Source organism: Castor canadensis, chromosome 7 (assembly GCF_047511655.1).
Source record: "Castor canadensis chromosome 7, mCasCan1.hap1v2, whole genome shotgun sequence".
In the NCBI taxonomy this organism is placed as follows: domain Eukaryota; kingdom Metazoa; phylum Chordata; class Mammalia; order Rodentia; family Castoridae; genus Castor; species Castor canadensis.
Genome location: NC_133392.1, coordinates 17,671,619 through 17,693,156, shown reverse-complemented (window position 1 = coordinate 17,693,156; position 21,538 = coordinate 17,671,619). Strand labels below are relative to the sequence as shown.

At 44.1% G+C, this 21,538-nt stretch overlaps 1 protein-coding gene across 48 annotated transcripts in view; it reads left to right on the top strand.

Annotated features, from left to right (window-relative positions):
- Tcf7l2 (transcription factor 7 like 2) overlaps positions 1-21,538 on the top strand; it is a 187,627-nt gene that overhangs the window by 101,840 nt on the left and 64,249 nt on the right. For 12 of the 48 annotated variants that reach the window (XM_074078282.1, XM_074078279.1, XM_074078277.1 and 9 more), the window contains one exon: positions 15,408-15,551. The exons of 33 other annotated variants lie outside the window; for them this stretch is intronic. In XM_074078282.1, coding sequence (XP_073934383.1) covers positions 15,408-15,551 — 144 coding nt within the window. The remainder of the gene's footprint in view (positions 1-15,407; positions 15,552-21,538) is intronic. 3 more of the 48 variants (XM_074078283.1, XM_074078276.1, XM_020167005.2) reach the window with 1 other exon arrangement.

Sequence of the window (21,538 nt, the reverse complement as noted above, 5' to 3'; positions counted from 1 at the left end):
GGAGCCGAGTGAGGTATCAGAGAGATCAATAAGGGAATTAGCAGAATTCCATTAGTCTAATTTCTCATCGACGGAGTTGTAAAGTTCTTAGCCCTTTGTCTGCTCTCTGCTAGTACTCCACGTTTGTACCTTCCCTTCCCTGTGTATTTTGACTCAAGAACTAGTCATGGACTCCACCTTCCCATTGAATCTGATGTAATCCTGCATGTGCTCCTAGGGTGTTTGCTGTGGCCCGGCAGCTGTATGAGGCCTCTTACACGTGAGAGCCCACAGGATGGTTATTTGGTGTATTTTCAGGACATGCCCTTGCAGGTATAGCTTCCAGATAGTTCCTGAATCTTGAGCTGTTTAAAAAATTGAAGTTGCTCAAAGTGTTAATATTGAAGATGAGGAAAAATGCTGAGAAAAACAACAGTTCAGGCAGACAGTTGTCAGTCTGTCCTTATCTCTAAGGGCTGGCCATTCTCTCTGAGTTCTGGAAACCCCTGTGGGAGGGCATTTGCAATGGACCCTCTCCGTGGAGTGCCTGTTGTGCACAAGCACCGTGCTGGACTCTTGACGTGAATCATTGAAAGTGATCCTTGTGACATCTCCAGTAGATACTAGAGGCGCCTAGATCTCAAGCACCTGAGTCTCGTCGAGATAGTATGTACAGGTGACTCAGCCAGAGACAGGTGAAAGCTGTTTGCTGTGGCTAATGCTGGAGGAACCTTTTTGCACTGGGGGTTGCACTCAGGGCCTCATGCTTACTAGGCAGACACACTGCCACTTGAGCCACACCTCCTTCCCTTTTGTGCTCTTATTTTTTAAGATAGAGTCTCTCTTGACTTTGCCTAGGACTACCCATGGACTATGATCTTCCTGTTGATGCCTCCTCTGTAGCTGGGATCACAGGAGCATGCCACCCTGCTGGGCTAATTTGTGCGAACTTTAGGGTTGTGCTAACTTTTTGCCTGGGCTGGCTTTGAACAGCGATCCTCCAATCTCTGTCTCCTGAGTGGCTGGAATTACAGGCATGAGCCACCATGTCCAACCCTTGGAGGAACCTTCTTAAACATAAATTTATAAGCAAATAAATAAAGAACAGCTTTATTGAGATATAATTCACATCCCATATGATCCACTCATTTGTAGTGTGCAATTCTGTGGTTGTGGTAGGTTTCAGAGTTGTGGAACCATCACCACAATCATTAAGACTGTTCCATCCTCTTCTCTCCCCACAAGCCCATTAGCACTTACTCACCCCCTTTCCCATGACACTCCTGGTCCTGGGCTACCCTGTACAGTTTCCATTTCTGTGGAATTGCCTGTTCTGGACATTTCATATCAGTGGAGTCATCTGATATGTGGTCTTTAGTAACTGGCCTCTTTCACTTAACAGAGTGAGGAACATTTGATGGACACTTGACCAAGCTATCTCTCAGCTCTGGCCTTCTGGAAGTCATTGTCCTTTTGCCTACTTCTACTCTAGCTCACTAACCTGTTTACTAGAAGAAGTCAGAAGGTAGAAAACTCCAAGTTGACATGAGTCTCTTTATAATGAGTCGCAGAATATTTGATTGAGCCAGCCCTGGTGCTGGGACAGTGGCATTTCTTCCTTCTAATGCCTTGTCATCCACTGTTGGCAGGTAGAGGGTTAAATGGATATTCAGCCCCACTGGGAGTTCCTGCTGGGCTGTGCCTTGAAGAGGACCAAGGTTTTCAGACATGGAGCAAACTAATTCCCTTGGTGCTAAAAGTTTGGAAAACCTCTCCATTTCTCATCCTTATAGTGGACTCTGGAGGGAGAAATCTCCTACCTATTGGATCTAGACAGCAACCGTGGGGAATGTTATCAGTGTTGGTATTGGGCACAGGCCTGAACCCTGTTGGTGCCTAAACTGAATGTGAGCTATGCCTGAGACAGCCAGGCAGGTTGTGTGTGAGGTGGCCACCACCCCACAAAGATTTGTCCTGGCCATCCTGGGATGCTGGAGAGGCTGACAAGAGGGGGTGATACCATTACCATCAGGTAGGCCAAGCTGGGGTAGACCCACAGAGAACTTTCATTTGCTTTTTAAATACTTAAGTGAAAGGGCCCAACTCAAATCTTGGTCTATCTTGGAAAACTGAGAGTGGGCTTTGGGGTGAGAGCAGATGATGAGGGAGGTGCTGCATAGCTTGGTTCTTTCCTCCATCTCTAGCAATCTTCTGATTCTTGCTTGTCCTTTGGGAGAAAAGAGAAAAAAAGCAGTGACCTGTGTAAATCATGGTAGCCGTAGCACTGGGTCTGAGATCGTTTCTGGTATCTAAGCAAAACCATGAGACCATAGTTCTCAAGGTTTCTTAAACTTAGGTGTGATGCTAAGAGATTAACCTGGCTCTTGAGCTAGAGTAATGAAACTGTCATGTCCCCAGGGTAGAAGTGGTCTCTGGGATGCTGGGGGCCAGCCATCCTTACACAGAGCAGAGCCGGGTGGTCATGTATGTTGGAGATGGAAGCTGTGTGGCCTTCGTCTGGGTGGGTTTCTTGTTTCTCAACTAAGCATCTTGCCAGGATACAGTTTGGACTATAGGTAGAGGTCCAGCTCCCTTTTAGCTCAGATCCCAGAGAGAAAGCCATTAAGTTATCTTGGTAATGGTCAATCCCCGAAAGCCTAGATTTTGATGATCAGGGGTGTTTGGATTCAAAAGATCACAATGCACTCTTGATGAGTTTTTTTTTTTTTTTTTTTTTTTTTTTTTGGAGCTGCATGCCTCCCATTTGCCTTCATTTTCCAACCTGTCGGCCTCAGCATGACTCACTTTGCCAGACTGCCAGGCCCTGCCGCCCTTCCTTGTGGCCTGGACGGCTCCAGCACGAGTTGCTGGCACAGCATCCAGAAAACAAACCACACCCCAGGAATGATGACGATACGTGAGAGTATTTCTCCACTCTGGAGAAGGGGCTCTGGGGTCGTGTTCTGGATTTGTGGTTTGTTCATCCTACATCCAGGGCTGCTGCTGGCAACATTGCTACTGAGCCGGCCTGCCTTGCTTGCTGGTTCACAGAGGAGTGCTGGCCCTTGGTGGTTAGAAAGGGCGGTCACAGGCTGACTCAAACACCAAAGGTCAGTCAGCAAGGCTGCCGGCGCCAGCACCTCTCTTCCTTGAGCACACACCTGGTCTTGGATCTTTCAGATACTTAACTTTACGCAGAACATTCTGGGTTGATGAGTTAGACATGGGCTCATTTTATTATTTTGTACTTTGGAATCTTTCTTTAAGGAGCTCAGAGATAAAAATATATCATTGTTTGCCAACTTGCTATCATCTGCCTCCCTTCCCTCCAAAAAGGGGGTAGTTGGAATTTTCTGGAATGAAAGGCTATCTGTTACAAATGAGCAGATTCCTAAAGCCTTATGGTTTTAAAGAGGCCTAACCACACCCCCATCTTCAGTCATACTAACCTGCTAGTACTAATGCCGTGATTTCATCTTTTGTCATTTACAGTACCTGATTTCATCTTTTGTCATTTACAGTACCTGGGAGCTGTGTGGGACTAAGGTACATTGCTGAAGGGTACCCACTGGTCTGGGGGAGGGATCATGGCCTATTTACACCATCACCATCCTGTGCTGGGTTTCCTGATCTCCATTGAGGACTTGGGTTTGGACCTGACAGTCTGGGGTTTGCTGATCTCCATTGATGACTTGGGTTTGGACCCGACAGTCTGGGGTTTGCTGTTGGCTGCTGCAGTGATCTGACTACTTTTTCAAACCAGGGCATGCTCCAGTCCATTTCATAAGAAAGATTTCAGACCAGTTAACTTTAACTCAGTGGTTTTCCACTGGGTAATTTTGTTCCATGGAGACAGCTCCATACAGTTTCGGTTGTCACAGCTGGGTGAGAGGAGTAAGCTACATCATCAGTAAGTAGAGACCAGAGATGCTCTTGGCAGTGGTTTACCTGCCATTCCCTCTCCCCTCCCCCCCAACTCTAGAGAATTATCCAAATGTCAGCAGTGCTTCGGCTGAGAAACACCACTTTAACAGGAATGTTTATGGAACAACTAAAAAATAGACTGATAAAAGAAAAAGTACCTTTAAGTGAGTGACAACCCGGGTTGCAAATGTATGTTTTAACTTGCCTTTTTTTTTTCTTCCATGTTACCAGTTACTTTCCTGAGCTTAAAAAAATCTTAGTGGTTTACTGGAGTGTTCTTCAAAAAAAAAGAGAAATGATTAGAACTGCATACACATAAATGATCCCAGAGCCAGTAGCTTCTCGTGCTGAGAAGGGGCTGGGATGCAGAGACTGACTCCCTCTGAGCTGTGTTTTGTTTGCAGTGGTCCAGCTGTGATTTCAGATCCTACCTAGTTGTAGAAGAGAGAATGTGAAGTCATTATATTTGCATTTCTTACAAGTTTAGTTCTCTACTTATCTAATAGGTTTTTTTTTTTTTAAGTGAGAGACCCAAACCCAAATCACCTTGCTTCTCCCAGAATACTAAAGCTTTTTCTCTTTTTTTTTTTTAAAAGTACCCTTCCCTATTACCTTCTAGGATTCACCTCTTGCTTTCTAAATCCTGTTCTTAAAATGAATTGTCTATTGACAGGATATCATAGATTTCATGGCTCTCCTTGACATTTCTGGGGAAGTAAATGAAAGGTGTAAATTAAGAAAAGCAAGTGTTTGTGGTTCCACTTTAACCTTCTGTTATGTTAAATGGCTCTGTTGAAGAGGGCTGTCACTGCTCTTGAAAACTTGGGAAAATCCACAGCCAGCTGTGCCACTTCTTGCCTTTAGGAGCGCAGGATGTTTGATGTGAAAATTATACGGACACATCTAATTGGGTGTGTTTTCACCCCACTAGACATCAACTAAAGGGATGACTCTCCTCCTTCCCTGCTTTTTTAGCTAAATTGTTTAACCTGAATTTCATGCTGTTCAGAATTGCATTCGGCAATCCAAGTGCCATTTTCTCAATGTCCTTTGTTTGGTATATGACCTAACCATATAAATTTCTAAACACCTGGAAAGAGCTGGCTATCAATCCTCCCTGATTTGGAGGATGATAAGACCCATGACCCCCATCCTTCCCCTGTAATTTATGATCCTCTTCCCTGTGTCCTGCAGAAGTCCAGCCAGCCAGCCAGTGAAAGAAAACAGAAGCTTTCTGGACCTCTGCTTCCTGTAAAATGGGAATAATAATTTCTTGTCCTGCTTGGTTTCCAGTCAGGAATAAAATGTGCTCAGAGTTAAAATTCAAAGCAGTCACACCGAGATGAGAGTGGCAATTATGTCATTTTAAACTCTGGAATTGGGGTGTGTGTGGGGGGGAACAGTTTATTCACATACCCTAGAGCTCACCCATTTAATGTATATAATTCAACAACTTTGAGCATATTTACAGAGTTGAGCAACTATCACCACAAGGTCAGAATATTTTCATTCTCTCCTCCCCCGCCAAAAGCCCTCCATTGCATTAGTTATTCTGTTCACTTATTCTCCACTTTCTGCCAGCACATCTGTTTTTCCTATGGATTTGCCTATTCTGGGCATTCAATGTCTATCTGAAATCATGCAAATTTGTGATCCTTTGTAATTGGCTTCTTTCACTTAGCACATTTTCACAGTTCATTTATGTTGTAGCATATACCAGTACTTCATTCCTTGTATGGTTGAAAAATAATTGGGTAGATGGATAGTATTTTATTGATACAGTTGGTGGCAAGCTTTAGAATTAAAAAGAAATTAAGGTAATTCATATTTGTTTTAATTTTTAAAACTCATCTGTTCCCTGCTTTGGAAATTAAGTGTTCTTATGGCAATGATTATTTTGGAGCAAAGATTTCCAAGTCTATGAGCTGTCCACGTATTTCAACAAGTACGTACTTTAACAGAGGTAGGTAGTTTCTAGATAGGAAGCAAAAGGTGGAGGGAATAACTTTGGAGTTCATGGTCTCTGAAGCACTAAGGACTTTTAATCAATAAAATAGTAACTATTTCTAGTTATTCTTTCCCGCGCGGGTTGGCTGAGGATTAAGACATTATCTCCAGGAGATAGGAACTATCTCCTTTGTCTCCATTTTCTCCTTTGGTGGTAATACTTTAACTGTGGTTATCAGTTACTGGTAACAACAGATTGTGATGAGGCTATTTCCATCCTTGGGAGTCTTCTTGTTTTGCTTTTGGTTTTCTTGGTCACTGTTTCAGGTGTTGTTTTTAATCTGTTGCAAGTAGTGGAAAGCACAGGTTCGTTTACATTCTGGAGATAGGAAAATCCCCTCTGTTCAGATTTGCTCTGTAGCGATGTGGCTAAAGTGTTTCTTTGCCCAAGGTAGAACCAGCCTGGGTCGGTTACTTGTAATCAGTTGTGATCGCTACCCTCCACAGCTGTTTTTGGCATTCAAGTTCTTGAAAGTACTTAGAGAAGAAACTTTTAAGGAAGACCTGAAGTTTTACTTACTGGCTGCACATGTCAGGTATAGGAATCTTTAAAAGAAACCTAAAAGAATTGGGCACCAGTGGCTCACGCCTGTAATCCCAGCTACTCAGGAGGCAGAGATCAAGAGAATAGCGGTTCGAAGCCAACTGCAAGCAAGTGGTTTGAGAGCTCTTACCTTGAAAAAAAAAAACCCTTCATAAAAAGTGACTGGTGGAGTGGCTGTAGGTGTAGGCCCTGAGTTCAAACCCCAGTACCACAAAAAAGAACCCTAAAAGATGGATGCTGTGTCAGGGCCACCAAAATATGAGGCAGTATGGATTGTTATTCTTATCCTTGGCTCTGAATTTTGGCAGGCAGGGCCGTATTCATTACTGGTTGGAAGAAATGGGAGCAAGATGAGGTTGACGCCTCCAATTACATGTGTACTGGCTCTGATGCCTTCTCCACGTGGACACCCTCAGACAATTGTCTGTCAGCTGATTTTTACTAATAAAGATGTCTGCATTTGGAAGGAGATAGCCCAAGGTTTGGGCTTCACAGAAGATAATTTAGCCCAGACTTTATATACCTTATACCATGACTCCAGCTCCCCTTTTCAAGGAAATATCATAATCCTTAGAGAATTTGTTACAGAGGGGGTAACTCAGATCACCTGTGATGGCATCATCAGAGTGAGGCAGGAACCACTGGGGATGCCTGTGGCACATGCTCACGGATGAAAGTGGTGACTACCCAAATTGTTGGATAGGCGGCAGTGCGATCCTTTCTGAGGCTAAGCAATGGAGAAGTGTCATTCTGAAGCCAGATGTGTTAGTGAATGGAGCTGGCAAATTTCCTCAAATTTTCTAGTGGGTCCCTATTCTGAATCAGATGGAGTCAAGGTCATCCTGTCTATGGGAATCCATTGTTTTGAATATTTGTATCTTAAGGTAATCGCTTGTGATCACTCCTTTCATAATATCTGGAGAGGATTTTTTTAAAAATCAGCTTAGTATGTTTGATGCAATTAATTTAGTGTCTGTAATACATCTCAGCCAAAACAGCTTGTTTTTCATAAACACCTGAGAAGGTTTAAATAAGATTTTCTCATAAATTAGCCCTTGTTTGCACAATTGCTCAGTTATTACACCACGAAGACCCTCTGGAGTTTGATGTTGTCAAGAAATATATTAGCAGAAAATAGTATGTTATTATCTAATGCTAATAACTGGTTAGTAGAAGTGGAAAGAGAAGATGTGTAATTGGGGTTCCTGTGGCTAATGAGATGTGAATTAGGAAAACATTTCCAGAAGAAATTCCAGGGTGGTTCTGGAAACCTGTTATTTGCATTTTAAGACATTGGATTCCTATTGAGGGGAGGAGGGTGCTGTTTATCAACACTGCTTTCCTTAACAAAGCAATCTAAATTCCTGAACAGTAAATGAGATTTCTGGCACACCCGGCCCCTGTGATGTCTTTCCCACTCCTCATCTCCATTTTAGGCAGCTTGCTGGCACTTTGGGGGAAATCTGCATAGTAGAAAGAAAATGAGGGTTTGGATTAGACCTCCTTGCCACATTTGGCCATACAGTTCTGTTCACAGTATGCAGGCATGGCTCCATGTTCCATCCCAAAGCTTGTCTGAGAGTGATCTTCTCTCTAGCAAGAGTCTTGCTCCACACAGAGCATAGGGTCTACTTTAGCAACTCAGCAGCCTGTGGTTTTTGAACCCAAGCTTCTGCCCCAGGTTCTGCTCTAGCCAGGCATTGATGAGTATGGGAGAGGGCTCATTGAACATGGACTCACCCTTACTTCCTCAAAGTCATTGATGAACCATTTGCTTGTCTAGAGAAATTATACTGTTAAGAACAGGGGCACTCACTCAGTTCCATCTGCAAATAATGACTATGAAATTGTGGGGAAAAATGTCACTTTCCATCTGCATGGAACCTCCACTGCACAGGAACCAAGCAGGAGCAGATGTACTGGTGTCAACTAGAGTATGGCTGTCCCTGGAATTAGGAAGGACTTCATTTAGTGTTGCAGCAAGGTCTGGTAGAGCGTCTGGCTAATGTCCCAAGCCTGGGACATTAAAGTTAAGGTCACCTTACCTTATTACCTTTTATTCTAGAATATCCTTGGCCTTTATGTTTGAGACTCATTTAGTGTTGATAGTAGTTAAAGAAGTAAAATAACTCCTTATTCAAAATTACCCCAGGAACTCTTCTTTTTTTTTCTTTAAGCTTTCTCCCAAGCTCTTTTAGAAAACATGTGTTGCACCTTCCTTCCCTCCATTGTTAAAGACACCAAAATAAACAAAGCTTATCCTATTAGCAACTTCTCACTATTTTATTGATAGAATTTTTTCCCAAAGGGGGGGAATAACAAGTGTCAGAACTTTGTTTTAACCAAGAAGCATGTTTTGAAAAGACGCTGCAAGTTCCCATTCATAAAGACTTGTCCCTAAAATATTTTTTCTTCGCTGTATAGAACCGTTATTGGTCAGTTCTCCAGCATGTGTGTTGACTTTCTTCCTTGAATGTAACTTGTTCCAGTACCACCCTCTTCTTAAATAACAGCAGCATCCAGAAGGAAGGAGGCTCCTCGCTTCTAGACTAAAGAGGTTTGAGGACCCAGTGAGTCTTCTTGTCTGTGTTGTGTTCTGTTAGCACTACAGAGTGGGGTCTGGTGGAGGTGGGCAGGGCCCTCAGAAGACATCCAGTGTAGCCAGTGCCCTCAGGTGATGTGACAAACCCAGTCCAGAGACTCAGGGTGTGCAGCTAGGTAGTGTGTGTGTGTGATGTGTGCGTAGGGGACAGGAGGCAGTGACAGAGAGGCCCCAATCTATTTGTATCTGCTGAGGCAGATTGCTTGGCGAAGTGTGAAGGTGGACTGAGCACAGCACCTGTTGTGCTCATTTTGTGTTGCTGTCTGCTTGGATCCATGTTTCCCTTCTTTCCTAATTGAGGTCCAAGAGGGCCAAGGCTGAACTCATTCTGTATCCCTTGGGTGTAAGTTCAGGATGGTGACTCTGTGCCAGTTCATGCCAACTCTGAGCGGAGTGGCTAAGTGACAGGGTGACGAGTATGGGAAGAGAGGAAGGCATGAGGGATTAGATATTTGCTATTCCCAAGTCCCGGACATTGTCTTCAGTAATGCTGTGCTCCTGCCTGTGCAGGAGCTCACACGCTCACATTTAAAAAAATAATAAATAGCCGGGCTCTGGTGGATCACGCCTGTAATCCCAGCTATCAGGAGGCAGAGATCAGGAAGATTGAGGTTCAAAACCAGCCCAGGCAAATAGTTTGTGACACCCTGTCTCCAAAATATAAAAAATTAAAAACCTATCACACACACACAAAAAGAGCTGATTGAGTGGCTCAAGGTGTAGGCACTGAGTTCAAAACCCCATACTGAAAAAAAAAATTTGTGCATTGGAAGTGATAATGATGGCATCCTGCTCTGGGGAGGAAGTGGACTTGCTTTTTAACACTCTTTTCAGGTTTTTTTGGTGGTGGTGGTGGTGGCGCTAGGGATGGAACCCAGGGTCTCATGCATGCCAGGCAAAGCGCTCTACCACTGACCTAAAACCCCCATCCCAAACTGGGTTTATTTTTAGTGATAAAAATGATCACTTGTCTGGAGGCCTGATTGCAGTTTCCTTGCCTCTGCTTTAAGTTGTTAGACAACATATTTCAGATGTAATTAGTTCCCATCAAAGTTACCTCGCCTTCAGAGGTGAGAATTGTGGATGGCGCTTAAAGCCATATCAGCATAACCTGTAAAGACCTTAAGTCTCCCCCTACTTGTGTAGGGCTAGGGTGGGGGAAGGGGTGTTTGTCTGGATGGTTGCTATGACTTATTTGTGTTTTAGTATCCGTGCTTGTGCACAAGTGTATATTTGAACAAATGATAAAGAAACATGGGGGCTTTACCCTCTCACCAATTTTTAAAAAATTTTCATTTTTCAGTAGTTTGCTTGTTTTAGTGGAATGGCCCTGGTCAAAGTCTGTGGCCAAATGGATCCCTTATTCCTCCAGAAATGTGGCATTTTCAAAAGAAAATTCTTCCACAGTGTGCATAAAACCCTGAACTCCTGGGTTTTTTTTCTAAATCTAGGTTTTAGTTTCCATTCTTTCTCAGTGGTATAGACCTGGACAGTCCTTTCACATCTAGGCCTAGGAATCTAAAAGCCAGTCTGTAAGAAAGAATTAAATCAGGTGATCTCTAAGACTCATTCCATTCTGAAATTCTGATCTCATTCACAGATCCATGAATAATCGTTTCCTTCTTGCTATGGAGGAGAAAATACACGAAAACACAGGCCACATGCCTTAGTCAGGGCTCTCCAGAGACACAGAGCCGATAGAATGTAAGTGTGGATGTGCAGAAAGAGGCTTACTGTAAGGATCTGCCTCACACAGTTCTAAAGCTGAGAAGTCACAGGCAGGAGACTGACTGGAGAATCGTAGCAGAGCTCCAGTCAAAGGCCCGAGGACCAGGACAACCACTGGTGGAACTTCTTCCCAAAACCCTGGAAGAAATGGTGTTTTAGTCAAGTTCAAAGGTAGGAGCAAGCTTGATACCTAGGCTCCAAAGCAGTTAGTTCAGCAGAGGATTTCTCTCTTATTTGGGAACCCGCCTACTATAGACAAGGCTGTCAACTGAATAGGGTTCACCCATATTTGGTCTGGCCATTTAAGTGTTAAACGTATCCAGACGCCCCATGGAACCTTCCAGAATTGTATGTTACCAAATATCTAGACACCCCATGGTGCAGACAGACTGACACATGAAATTGATCACCACGTGGAACTTTTCTTAGACAGTGTGTTCTCCCAAGAGCCAGTAGCCATTGACAAATTTCACTGAGTCATATTATTTTATACAAAACCTCTCCCCTCCCCTTTCCCTTTCCTGCTCTCGCTTGCTAGGCAGGCACTCTGCCACTCTGAGGTGTTCTGCCAGCTACTTTTGCATTGGTTATTTTTGAGACAGGGTCTCACTTCATGCCTGGGCCAGCCTGGACCACGACAGTTGCATAGCTGGGATGACCGATGTGTGCCACTGTGCCCAGCCACTGGTTGAGATGGGGGCTCTCCAACTTCTCTTGCCTGGGCTGGCGTCAAACTGTGTTCCTCCCTGTGTCTGTCTCCCAAGTAGCTAGGATTGCAGGCATGAGCCACGACACACAGCCTAAAAATCTCTGGAAGGTTTAATATTTTTAGGGTGTTTTTGTTTGTTTGTTTTTTGAGAAAGTGTCTCACCATGTGGGATCCAGACTGGCCTAGAACTCACAGTCCTCTTGCTTCCCCCTCCCAAGTGCTAGGATTACAGGTTTGTGGCACTATACCTGGGTTTATGTGTGTTTTTTTTTAAATGCTTTTCGCCTCTTTTTTCTTTTCCTATATTTTTCCATTTTAAAGTTTTCCTTTCAGAGCAATTTGTACTTTTCTAGTTCACTGGACTCCATTCTGTTGCATTAACTTTGAATATTGCCCAGCCACTTGTTGAGGGGGCTGTAAGCTCATAAGGAAGCAAGATAATGGTGTATGCAAATACTGCTCGACTTTATGGGCGGCACACCTTGATTCTCTATCTAGATTCCTGTAACTGGGCACAGTCTGGTTAACACACTGCGTCAGGAGGCGCTGGGCCACAGGGAGACTCAAACCCGCCAACCCTCCTGCCCGTATTCTCTCTTGTCATTATGCAAGCTCGTAACTTCATCTTCCCCAGAAGACGTGACCTATGGAAATCCTGTCACAGACAGGCCAAGCTCAGAAAGCCAAGGAGCAGATTTTTAGCACTGGCGAGGATTGGTGACCCCTGCTTTCTTGAATGCCTGCGGTGTGATGTGTTTGTGGACTTGAACTAGGCATTAGCCGCTAGTGGCTTTGTTGGGGACCCTAGAGGAGAAACAGGGCTCACTGCTCAAGGTCCCTCTCCCGCATTCTAGCTTAACCATAAGGAGGTACTGAGTGTCTACTCCAGCTCCCTCACGGCAGGAGCAGGGAACTCACCAGGACTTCATTTAATTTTTCCTGGAGCTTCTCTGTTCTTTTCTGTATTACCACTTGATTCATGAGTAGACAATTGTTCAGGTCAGTCTGGCTAAGGTGACTAGACTTTTTAGTCCTAAACTTCCTTCTCTCTCCAACCCCAGTTCAGACTGGCTGAGAAGTATTGTATTGATCCGCAGATGAAATATCCAAGAGTAGGAGACATCAGGTATGGCTGGATCCAGGGGCCCATGCACTAAGATCGTGTTCCTTCCAGTACTTGGTTCTGCTGCCCTCCAAATTGGCTTCACTGCACAGAGACTTATTCAAGGTCCTTGACCTTGATTCTGACTCAGCATCTTTGGTAAGGGATTGTAGTGTCCTGAGTGGGTTTGGACTAAGTAAATGTTTTAGCCCACCCCTGGAGCAAGGGAGGCGTTTATGCTGTTTGTGCTCAAGACTCGGGCCCTAAGTAGTTTGAGGTTTCCTTATCAGAGAAATCATGAAGGATGTAGAACAGAAAACTCAGCAGTAGCCCACACCTAATTTCCAGAATCTATTGAAGAATTTTGTCTTCTGTGGTAGAGACTCAACTGTAGTTCTTCTCTTATCACAAAATGATTTTAGGCTTGGATATACATTCAGTTTTTGTGTGGTGTTGTGATTTGAACTCAGGGTTTTGCCCTTGTAAAGCATGTGTGCTAGCACTTGAGCTGTGGCTCCAGTCCATTTTGCTCTGGATATTTTGGAGGTGGGGGGACTCATGAGCTATCTGTCCAGGCTGGCCTCTAACTGTGATCCTTCTGATCTCAGCCTCCCAAGTAGCTAGGATTACAGGTATGAGCAACCAGTGCCCAGTAACATTGAAATTTTTTATAGGACATTACCCTAAAACTTGAGGTGACTTGTAAGATTTTGTGTTCTGCAATAGATTAGATATGAATAATGAAGACACTAAATAAAGAAAAAGCAGGGTAGGCCCATTAGAAAAGGCACATTCTACAAGTTCAAAGCTGATAGCTCCTAAAGAGAGGGGGGATGTGACCTACAAATTTGGCTCTAAGAGTCCCAGTTCCTAGGCAGGAAAGGAAGAATTGTGTGTGTGTGTGTGTGTGTGTGTGTGTGTGTGTGTGTGTGTGTGTGTGTGTGTGTGGACAAGGCACAGGTGCTGTAAGAGAGAAGATAGATGGCATAGAAGTGATGATGGAAGATAATAAAGATGACATAGTTGATGGCAGCCCTTGCTTGACTGCATAATTTCTTTTCCAAACTCCTCCCAGCTACTTGCCCTTGCTTCTTTGCTTCCAGCATTATGTTAGAAAACAAAGCAAGTAGACCAGGATTAAGCCTTGTGTTTCTGGGTTCCTTCCAGAAACAACTGGAGGGTTAACCATGTTACCTTTGAAAGGCAGCATTCAGGTGAGTCACGGCTGTGGATCAGTTCAGCTGTAAAGTTGGGCTCATCTCTCATATGGACTCATGCTTGCCTCGTGACTCATTCTGTTTACCCATGAGCACCGTGGAGAACATAGGGTGGGCAGGCTTGGCTTCCCAGGTAGAGATAGGAGACTTCTGGGGTTGGAGGACAGTATTCCCTCTGCTGCTGGCAGGGGCAAATCCCTGGACTTTTGGCAGATGGTGGCTCTCACAGTCTGGACACAGGGTCAGCTGCAGCCACAGGAGTCATGGAAGCTCCAATTTTCAGACAGTGTGGTCCCTTCTCATTTGGGGAGCTCACTTTGCCTATGGATGGTTTTAATCCACCTGAAAGAACTCAGGGCCCAGTGCTATGGTAACCATGTAGGCTGTTCTGGAATTGTGGCTACTGTTGTATTTTCACTGATCTCTTATGTCCCAGAACCATCCCTACCCACTGCATTCACTCTGATCGTGAATATGAGAACATAGAAGATGCTGAGTATTGTGTTCAACCTCCATTTTTACTTCTGAATTATTATTATTCAGGATTATGAAGGGTGGCATATTCATGTACTTTTTCTTCACATCAATTTTTGAGAAGTTACAATAGAAAGGGCATACATCTTTTCCAGTGAACATAAAAGGCATAAGCCTTTTCTTTTTCTAAAGAAAATTGAAATACTATTTCTTGGTTGTGAAATAACCCTTCTTGGACCCCAGGTTGCTCTTTACACCCCTAAATTCTCCACTCTGTATGTAGAACCATAGGACACACTTGGAAAAGCAAACAGGTCTACACAGCAGCCATTTCAGTTGACTGAAACATGGTCCATATTGCCCCTCTACCATCGCTAGCTGTGTGACCTTGGGCATGCTTCTTAACGTCTCTGAGTCAGTTTCCTCCTCTGTGAACTGGGCATGACACTCCTACCTTTTAGGGTGGTGGTGAGGATTAATGGAATCACAAGCACATTTCTGTCTAGGGCCCTAGATGGAGGAGGCAGTCAGTAGCAGCTCTTGGGACCAGGCTCCTGTTGGGCAGAAATTCAATTCAGCACCCATGGTGTGTGCTGCCTGATGTTTCTAGGAGTGCAGAGATGGTGCTGTAGCTGGTTCTCTCAAAAAATTTCAGTCTAGGTAGGACCAGGTATTATGACAGACCAGATCCCCAGACAGCTTAGGCAGTGAGTGGAAGCATGTTTTTGTAGGGCAGAAATAGCAATTTCACAGAGTTCAGACTAATAGAAGATTCAGTAAGGTAAGTTGAGAGAGAGAGAGAGAGAGAGCCAGCTAGGTGGCTTGTTGGAGGCTCAGAGCGACAAGCAGCAGGAGCATGAGGGACTGATGGGTAGGGTGGAGATGGCGGAAAGGGCCACAACAGGAAGGCTACTTGGAGGAGGTTGTGTCAGAGGTCCCTCAAGGGACCGCAGCTGCACAGCAGGGAGGTGAAGAGTTCTGGGCTCATGCTGGGAGTATCATCTCCTGTGTTACTGAAGAAGCGTGGGTTTGGTGGAATGGCAGGCTGGGGGCTGTGTATACCTTGGTGACCGTGTCCCCTCCCTCCCGAGCCTCACTCTGTTCCCCTTTCTTCCTGGCAGCAGAGCCCCCTCCCTTGCTGCACTCAGGGACATGCCTGTCAGCACTTCTACCCCCCCTCAGACTTCACTGTCAGCACGCAAGTCTTCAGGGACATGAAAAGCTGCCACTCCTTACAAAAGGTTGGGGAGCCCTGGTGTTTGGAGGTAGGTCTCGGAGCAGAATGACGGTATGAGATCAGCCAGCTCTGGAATGAAACCACCCATCCAAAGTTTACCTTTCACGAGGACAGGGCCCAGGCATCCACCACCATGCCCGAATTCTCATGGGGTCACTATCATTTCGGGTGCCATGATGTCTGGCTGTACTGACGGTTGATAGAGGTATCATAGCCATAAAAGTGCCAGTTTACAAGAAGAGGGTGGAGGTGGTGCTTCTGTGAATGCAAGATACCCTGCTCCCCATAAAGGCCACGTGACCCCGTGTCACACAGGGCTACTGTGAGAGTGATGAGCAGCAAGTGAGCCCATTAAACATGACCCCAGGAAGTAATTTCCTGGGACTCTTTCCAGCTCCCTGTGGGAGGCAAGTTAGCACCTCAACTTTGCCGTTGTTATTAGTAATTTAGAACGTATAGATTTTCTTTTAAAATTCAGGGGACCGAGAAATGCACACTCCTCCACACCCACCCGGAGGCAGACGCTCTCCAAGGACAGGAAGCATCGTTAATTTCCTTTAAATAATTCAATACAGTGTCAATACCCCACCCTGCTCCACGCTTGGGAGCGACAGTTCTCTTCAAATTAGTAGTCCCGAAGACTAAAGATCTCCTAGAACATGCTTTTATCTTCAGGAAAGCAACAGTCAATGCCGATTTAAAAAAAAAAAAAGTTTTAAAGTAACTCAGATTTAAAGAGCAAATGACTTACTACTAATGCTAGGTTTTTTTCTTTTAATGAATATTCAAGTATCTTTAAAAAAACCTCCATTTATTATGTCCCTATCAGGTTCTGAGTGTGTGTTGTATGTTGGGGCAGAAAAGGTGCTTTCTCTGGCATGCAGAAATCTTTGGGGATATACAACATACACACGTATTTTGCCTTTGGAGAGAAAACATGGAATATGTCATCTTTGAAAGCTTATTCTACTTTAAGAAGTAGTAAATAGCTGTTTAAGAGAATTAAAGATATATAGAGAAACATAGAAGAAATGTAAACACCCAACCCCTAGCTAACCCTTGGCAGTCTCACTATTTGAATGCATTTCTTTCTAGTTATTCATTGCATAAACCTTTAAAGGTGTTAAAATTGTGATTGTACCTTACACAATTTGTGGGTTTTTTTTTTTCTTATTCGATATAACCCCAGGGATACTTTTCTGTATTATAACGTGTTAATTCTGATTAGAAACTTCACATATTGGTGTCCCATGGAAATCCTGTAGTCTAACCATTTCCCTTCAGCCAGGTGGGAATAAAACAGAAGCTATTTCCAGGCTCTCTTGAACTTTTCCTGCCCTTTCACCTCTGGCACACCTGTGCTTAGACTGTTCTTATTCCCTGATTACCTGGAAGAGAAGGGTGGGGGGGGGGGCGGGGAGAGACAGAAAGAGACAGAGAGTGAGTGAGTGAGTTTAACTGGCTTCAGCCTGCAGGCCAGGGAGGACCCCCTCTGCAGTTGCTGTGGCCTGATGGGAGCTTTTCTTCTGCAGTCCCTCCCTGGTCAGCTTTTCAATTAGCATTGCTGTTCATTCTGACTGTCGAGGTTTAAAACTGTTCATTTTTCAGGACCTGGCAAATGGTAACTAATTAATCTTTGGTCAGTGTAGGGAGGCAGATAAAGGAGAGCCAGGTGCCCAGCTGATATGAGGAAACAGAAAGACTGGGTTTCTTCCTTATAACTCAAGATCTGCAGGAAGCCAATTAGAACCCTGGTGCCAGTGACCTTGAACATGTCTCCGCCTTGTCCTCAGGACAGAGAGACGTCTCGCCAGGAGGTGCCAAAATGCTGTATATTCCAAATTGGGAATAAGCTGGACACAGAGGTGCCACTTATGGGCTGGAGCAACTTGAGGGCGAGTTACCTAGCTGCTCCATGCCTCAGTTTCCCCATCACATGGGCTGTGTATAAGATGAGTGCTTGGTGAGAGAGCTGCTGTGCTTAGTGGCACAAGCCCTGGCAGGATTCTTGGGCAATCCCACACTGTCAGTGCTTCTGTGTGATGGGCCAGCGGCTGCTGGTGTATGTTGTTAACACGCTTTCTTTCCATGTAGGTTTTCACAGAAGTTTATATGTGAAGGTCCTAGTTCTTGCTACTTCAAGAGTTTTGTTGGGGGGTGAAAATCCCAATTCACGCCATGTGCATGCTAGAAATGGCTCTGCAGAGTGAGGTAGAAAGCAGACTGGCAGTCTGGAGACACAGGTTTGAGTCCAGAGTTCTGTTGGCAAGGCTTTTGCTTGTCTGTGATGCAATCCCTAGGTCTGTGAAAGGGCACGTAGGGAGATCCCTGGACAATTAATACTGGCTTCCTATGGTCCAGGCACTATTTTATGCTATGTTAACCGTTGACAACCTGGCAGCAACTCTAAGAGGGAAACACTAGAATCATTCCCGTTTTGCAAAGAAGATAACTGAGCCACAGGGAGATGAAGCAACTTGCCTAATAGATCACAGAGCTGTGAGCGAAAGACCATGGCTATTACAATGGCTGAGATCCTTCCACACAACCCATCTTCCACCTGCTGAAGGACACTGTGTTTGGTCCTGTTTGATACCTGCCTTTTTGGGCACCAGGAGGGAACTTGGGAATCAGGACTTCTAAGTTTTTAGTTTTCAAGCTTCTCATCCAGGATACCTTCTGTGCCATCTCTATTTAAGTCACTGTCCCTTCTTTCTCTTTGCTTGCCTTTCAGTTTAGTTCTGACCCTTTAGTTCTCTTCTAGGGAAGTGAGCTTGGGAGACTAGTTGAGCAAATATGACTAAAAGTCAATACTGACCTGGGCAGCATGAGTCACTTCTTTCTAGTTAGCTATTCACTTACATTTTAAAGGTAGTCACACAAAGTCATTGCATTGAGGCTATTAACATGTTGAATAGTGACAATAATAGGGTGTGACCCACAGCATAACTTCATTCAGATAAGAAAGTATTTTTTTCTTCTGTAATTGCTTAGTCAATACCATTGTCACTGAAATGCTTGCAAACAAACTTTAAAAAGTTCTTTGTCAACCCTTCCCTTATTCTTTGTTTCCTTCCTCTTTTCGTGACCAGTGACTAGGGATTTAGGAAAACAGTCTCTTATTTCCCTTTGGAATTTTTGGCCAACCTGCCCTTTTGCCTGTTGCTATTTCGTTTTTTAGGGGTGTGTATGTTTTCAGAAGGGAGCAAATTATTGCTACAATTTACCCATTAACCTCTCAACTTACAAATTTTAGGGAAAAAGAGACTTCTGCTAAATTTGCAAAACTAGTCACATAGACAGGGAGTTAACCAGTTTGGTGAGAGGAAATGAAACTATTTTTTAGGGTTATTAGACCACATCCTATAAATCTGTGGCTTGTTATATATCTGATTTCTAAAAAGCATGGCATCACAGCGAAAGTTTTAGTTTTGCTAATTAGTCATTTGAAACAAATATAGATATTACTTCATTTCCTGGGTACTTTATTTTTCAGTACGTGTTACGTGTGGAAAATCTGGATTTACATAACATAGTGCGTTATAAGGGAAGTTGGTATTAATTTATAAATCCCCACATTGTAACTCTGAATTAGCAAACATTCTGTTAAAACTGAAAATTCTACTTTTGTCTCCTCACCCTTCCCCCAGTAGAAGTTGGTTGAGTAAAACAGCAAAAATATCTCCCAAAGGCAAAGTTAATGTTTTGGCATACTTCCTTCCATTTTTGTAGAAATGTGTTTTTTAAAAAACACAGGTGGGCTCATAATGTATATGTGTCCTGGTTGTTCAATTTATTTGTTTTGGGTGGTGTTAGGATTTGAACTCAGAGCCTCCTGCTCATTAGGTAGGCACTCTTTCCTGTTTGTTTCACGTTTCTCAGTGATAGAAATGTTTTTTTGCCTGTGCCATGAATAATCTTTGGAAAACTTCTAATGGTTGTCCGTTCCAGAAATGTCTGTCCTTTAATGTGCTTATCTACTGTCCAAAGCAAAGAGACTGTTCTCTAAGTTCCGCTATTACGGTGTAGTTGGCAGAGAATATAAGCTGACAATAGTGAAGACAGAGCAATTCTGGAACATTCTCTAATGCCCTCATGGTATGTATATGAGGGCTCCCCCTGCCCCTGATCACTGGGTAGGGTGGCAAATGGGACCACAGTATTACTTAATCTTTCCTGTTCTCCCAACTTCTACTTGTGAACCTTCTTTACTGACGTCTTCTAGGTTGAAAGAGTGCATGGCTCCTCTGCTGGTACCCACTCAGAAGCGTAAACAGACTCTGTGGTGCCTCCCTAGGTGTGTTTTACTGTCAGTGTACAGGGTGGGTGATACAGCGTAGTTCTACCCTTCTTATGCAACACAGACCCAGAGTGGGTGGGGATCGTTCCATGCCTGTCTCCTGTGTCATTTGCCATTTCCTGGACTGAAAAGAGGTGTCATTGTGAATGCTGTTGTCATTTTGGCAGCAGTGGGGTTTGAACTCAGGGCTTCACACTTGCTAGGCAGGCACTCTTGCTGCTTATGACACTCTACCAGTCCTGTTCTTCTTATTTTTGACACTTGTCTCTACCTGGCTAGCTGGTGCACTAGATGGAAAGTCCCCGCAGTGTGCGGAGGGCATTTCAGAGTTCATCTGTGGCAGATGGCATGTTCTCCTGTGCTGTAAGCAGACCTTGGTGACCCATCTGACACCTACCAGGACTCCACAGACTGGATCTATGGCTCTTATCTCAGCACTGCCTCCCTTTTCCTCATTTTCTGTAAGTCACATATCTTCTTTGCATTCATGTGACAAAGGTCATACTAACAGAGAAGACTTGGGCCTCCAGTGTATTATATATTGTCATCCATATGGTTTATTATTTTGGGTCCTCCCTTTTTGAATTCTGTGAGGTGACAGATTAGGGTTAATTTTTTTCATGGTGTTGGGAATAAAACCCTTGTGCATAATAGCCAAACGCAGTCTACCACTGAGCTACAAATTAGTTTTTAATGGGTTAAACTGCTGTCAAGAGAGAGCATAAATCAGCCTTTTCGTTCCTGTAGGGCCTCCAAAATAGAACAGTCAGTTGGTATGGGGATGGGGGTTGCTTTCCACTGGTGATTCTAATGTTATCCTACCTGTCCATCCGTCAGTCCTTCTCTCGCGGGTGTGATACTTCTGATTCTCAAAACCTTTTCTATAATGAATTCCTTTAATGATACCAGTGAGGTAGGTGTTTGGCGTTTGGAAAGAGATGGGAACTATGTTCCAATCCATACTCTGGAACATGATTTACTCATTTGTATTAAAGGCAATCATTGCCAGATAAACAAAGTGGAAGAGCTTAGTTTTTATCTTCCCTTCTCACTGTGTTCCTTGAACCTTATTTGTAAGGTATTTGTTACAACAACTCCTGCTAGTTTATCAAGAGTCTATACAACATGGTTTATCCATTGTCTGTACCTTCCATTTTCTCTGTTATGTCTCTGAAAGGCCATTTCAAGCCCGTTTGCATTTTTAAAAAAATCAGTAGTTAATTCTCCTTTTTTTTTTAAAGTTTGGGGAGCAGAGCGGTAGAAACCCTGTATGGCCCCCGATGAGGTCAGGTTTTAAGTTTTGGCCACTCTTTCCTGATCAACCTCTCCCTCTTTTACTTGACTGAAAATGAGGAAGGAGGTGGCCTTTGTACAGCACAGTTTTTAACTCTGTTAAAACTCTCTTGGGTGTGTGTATTTGACTGAGAGCATGCCCGTGGCCATACCACCCAGAGAGTGCTCACTGTCAGCCTTAGTGGCTCGTGCCACAGGAAGGCAAAGCTCTTCCCTGGGAAGGTCTAAATTAAAGGCTTTTTGGTGCTCAGAGAGAAAGTTTCTGTTTCGGAAAAGCCAGTTCCTTCCAGAAAGGAGGGTGGGGATGAGGAAGGAACAGAGACACTAGAGAAAGAAGAAATGAGAGTCAAAAGAAGTGGGAAGGACGTGGGGTGACTAAAGTACACATGGCTGGCCCACTCTGTCTATTTCCCAACCCCACT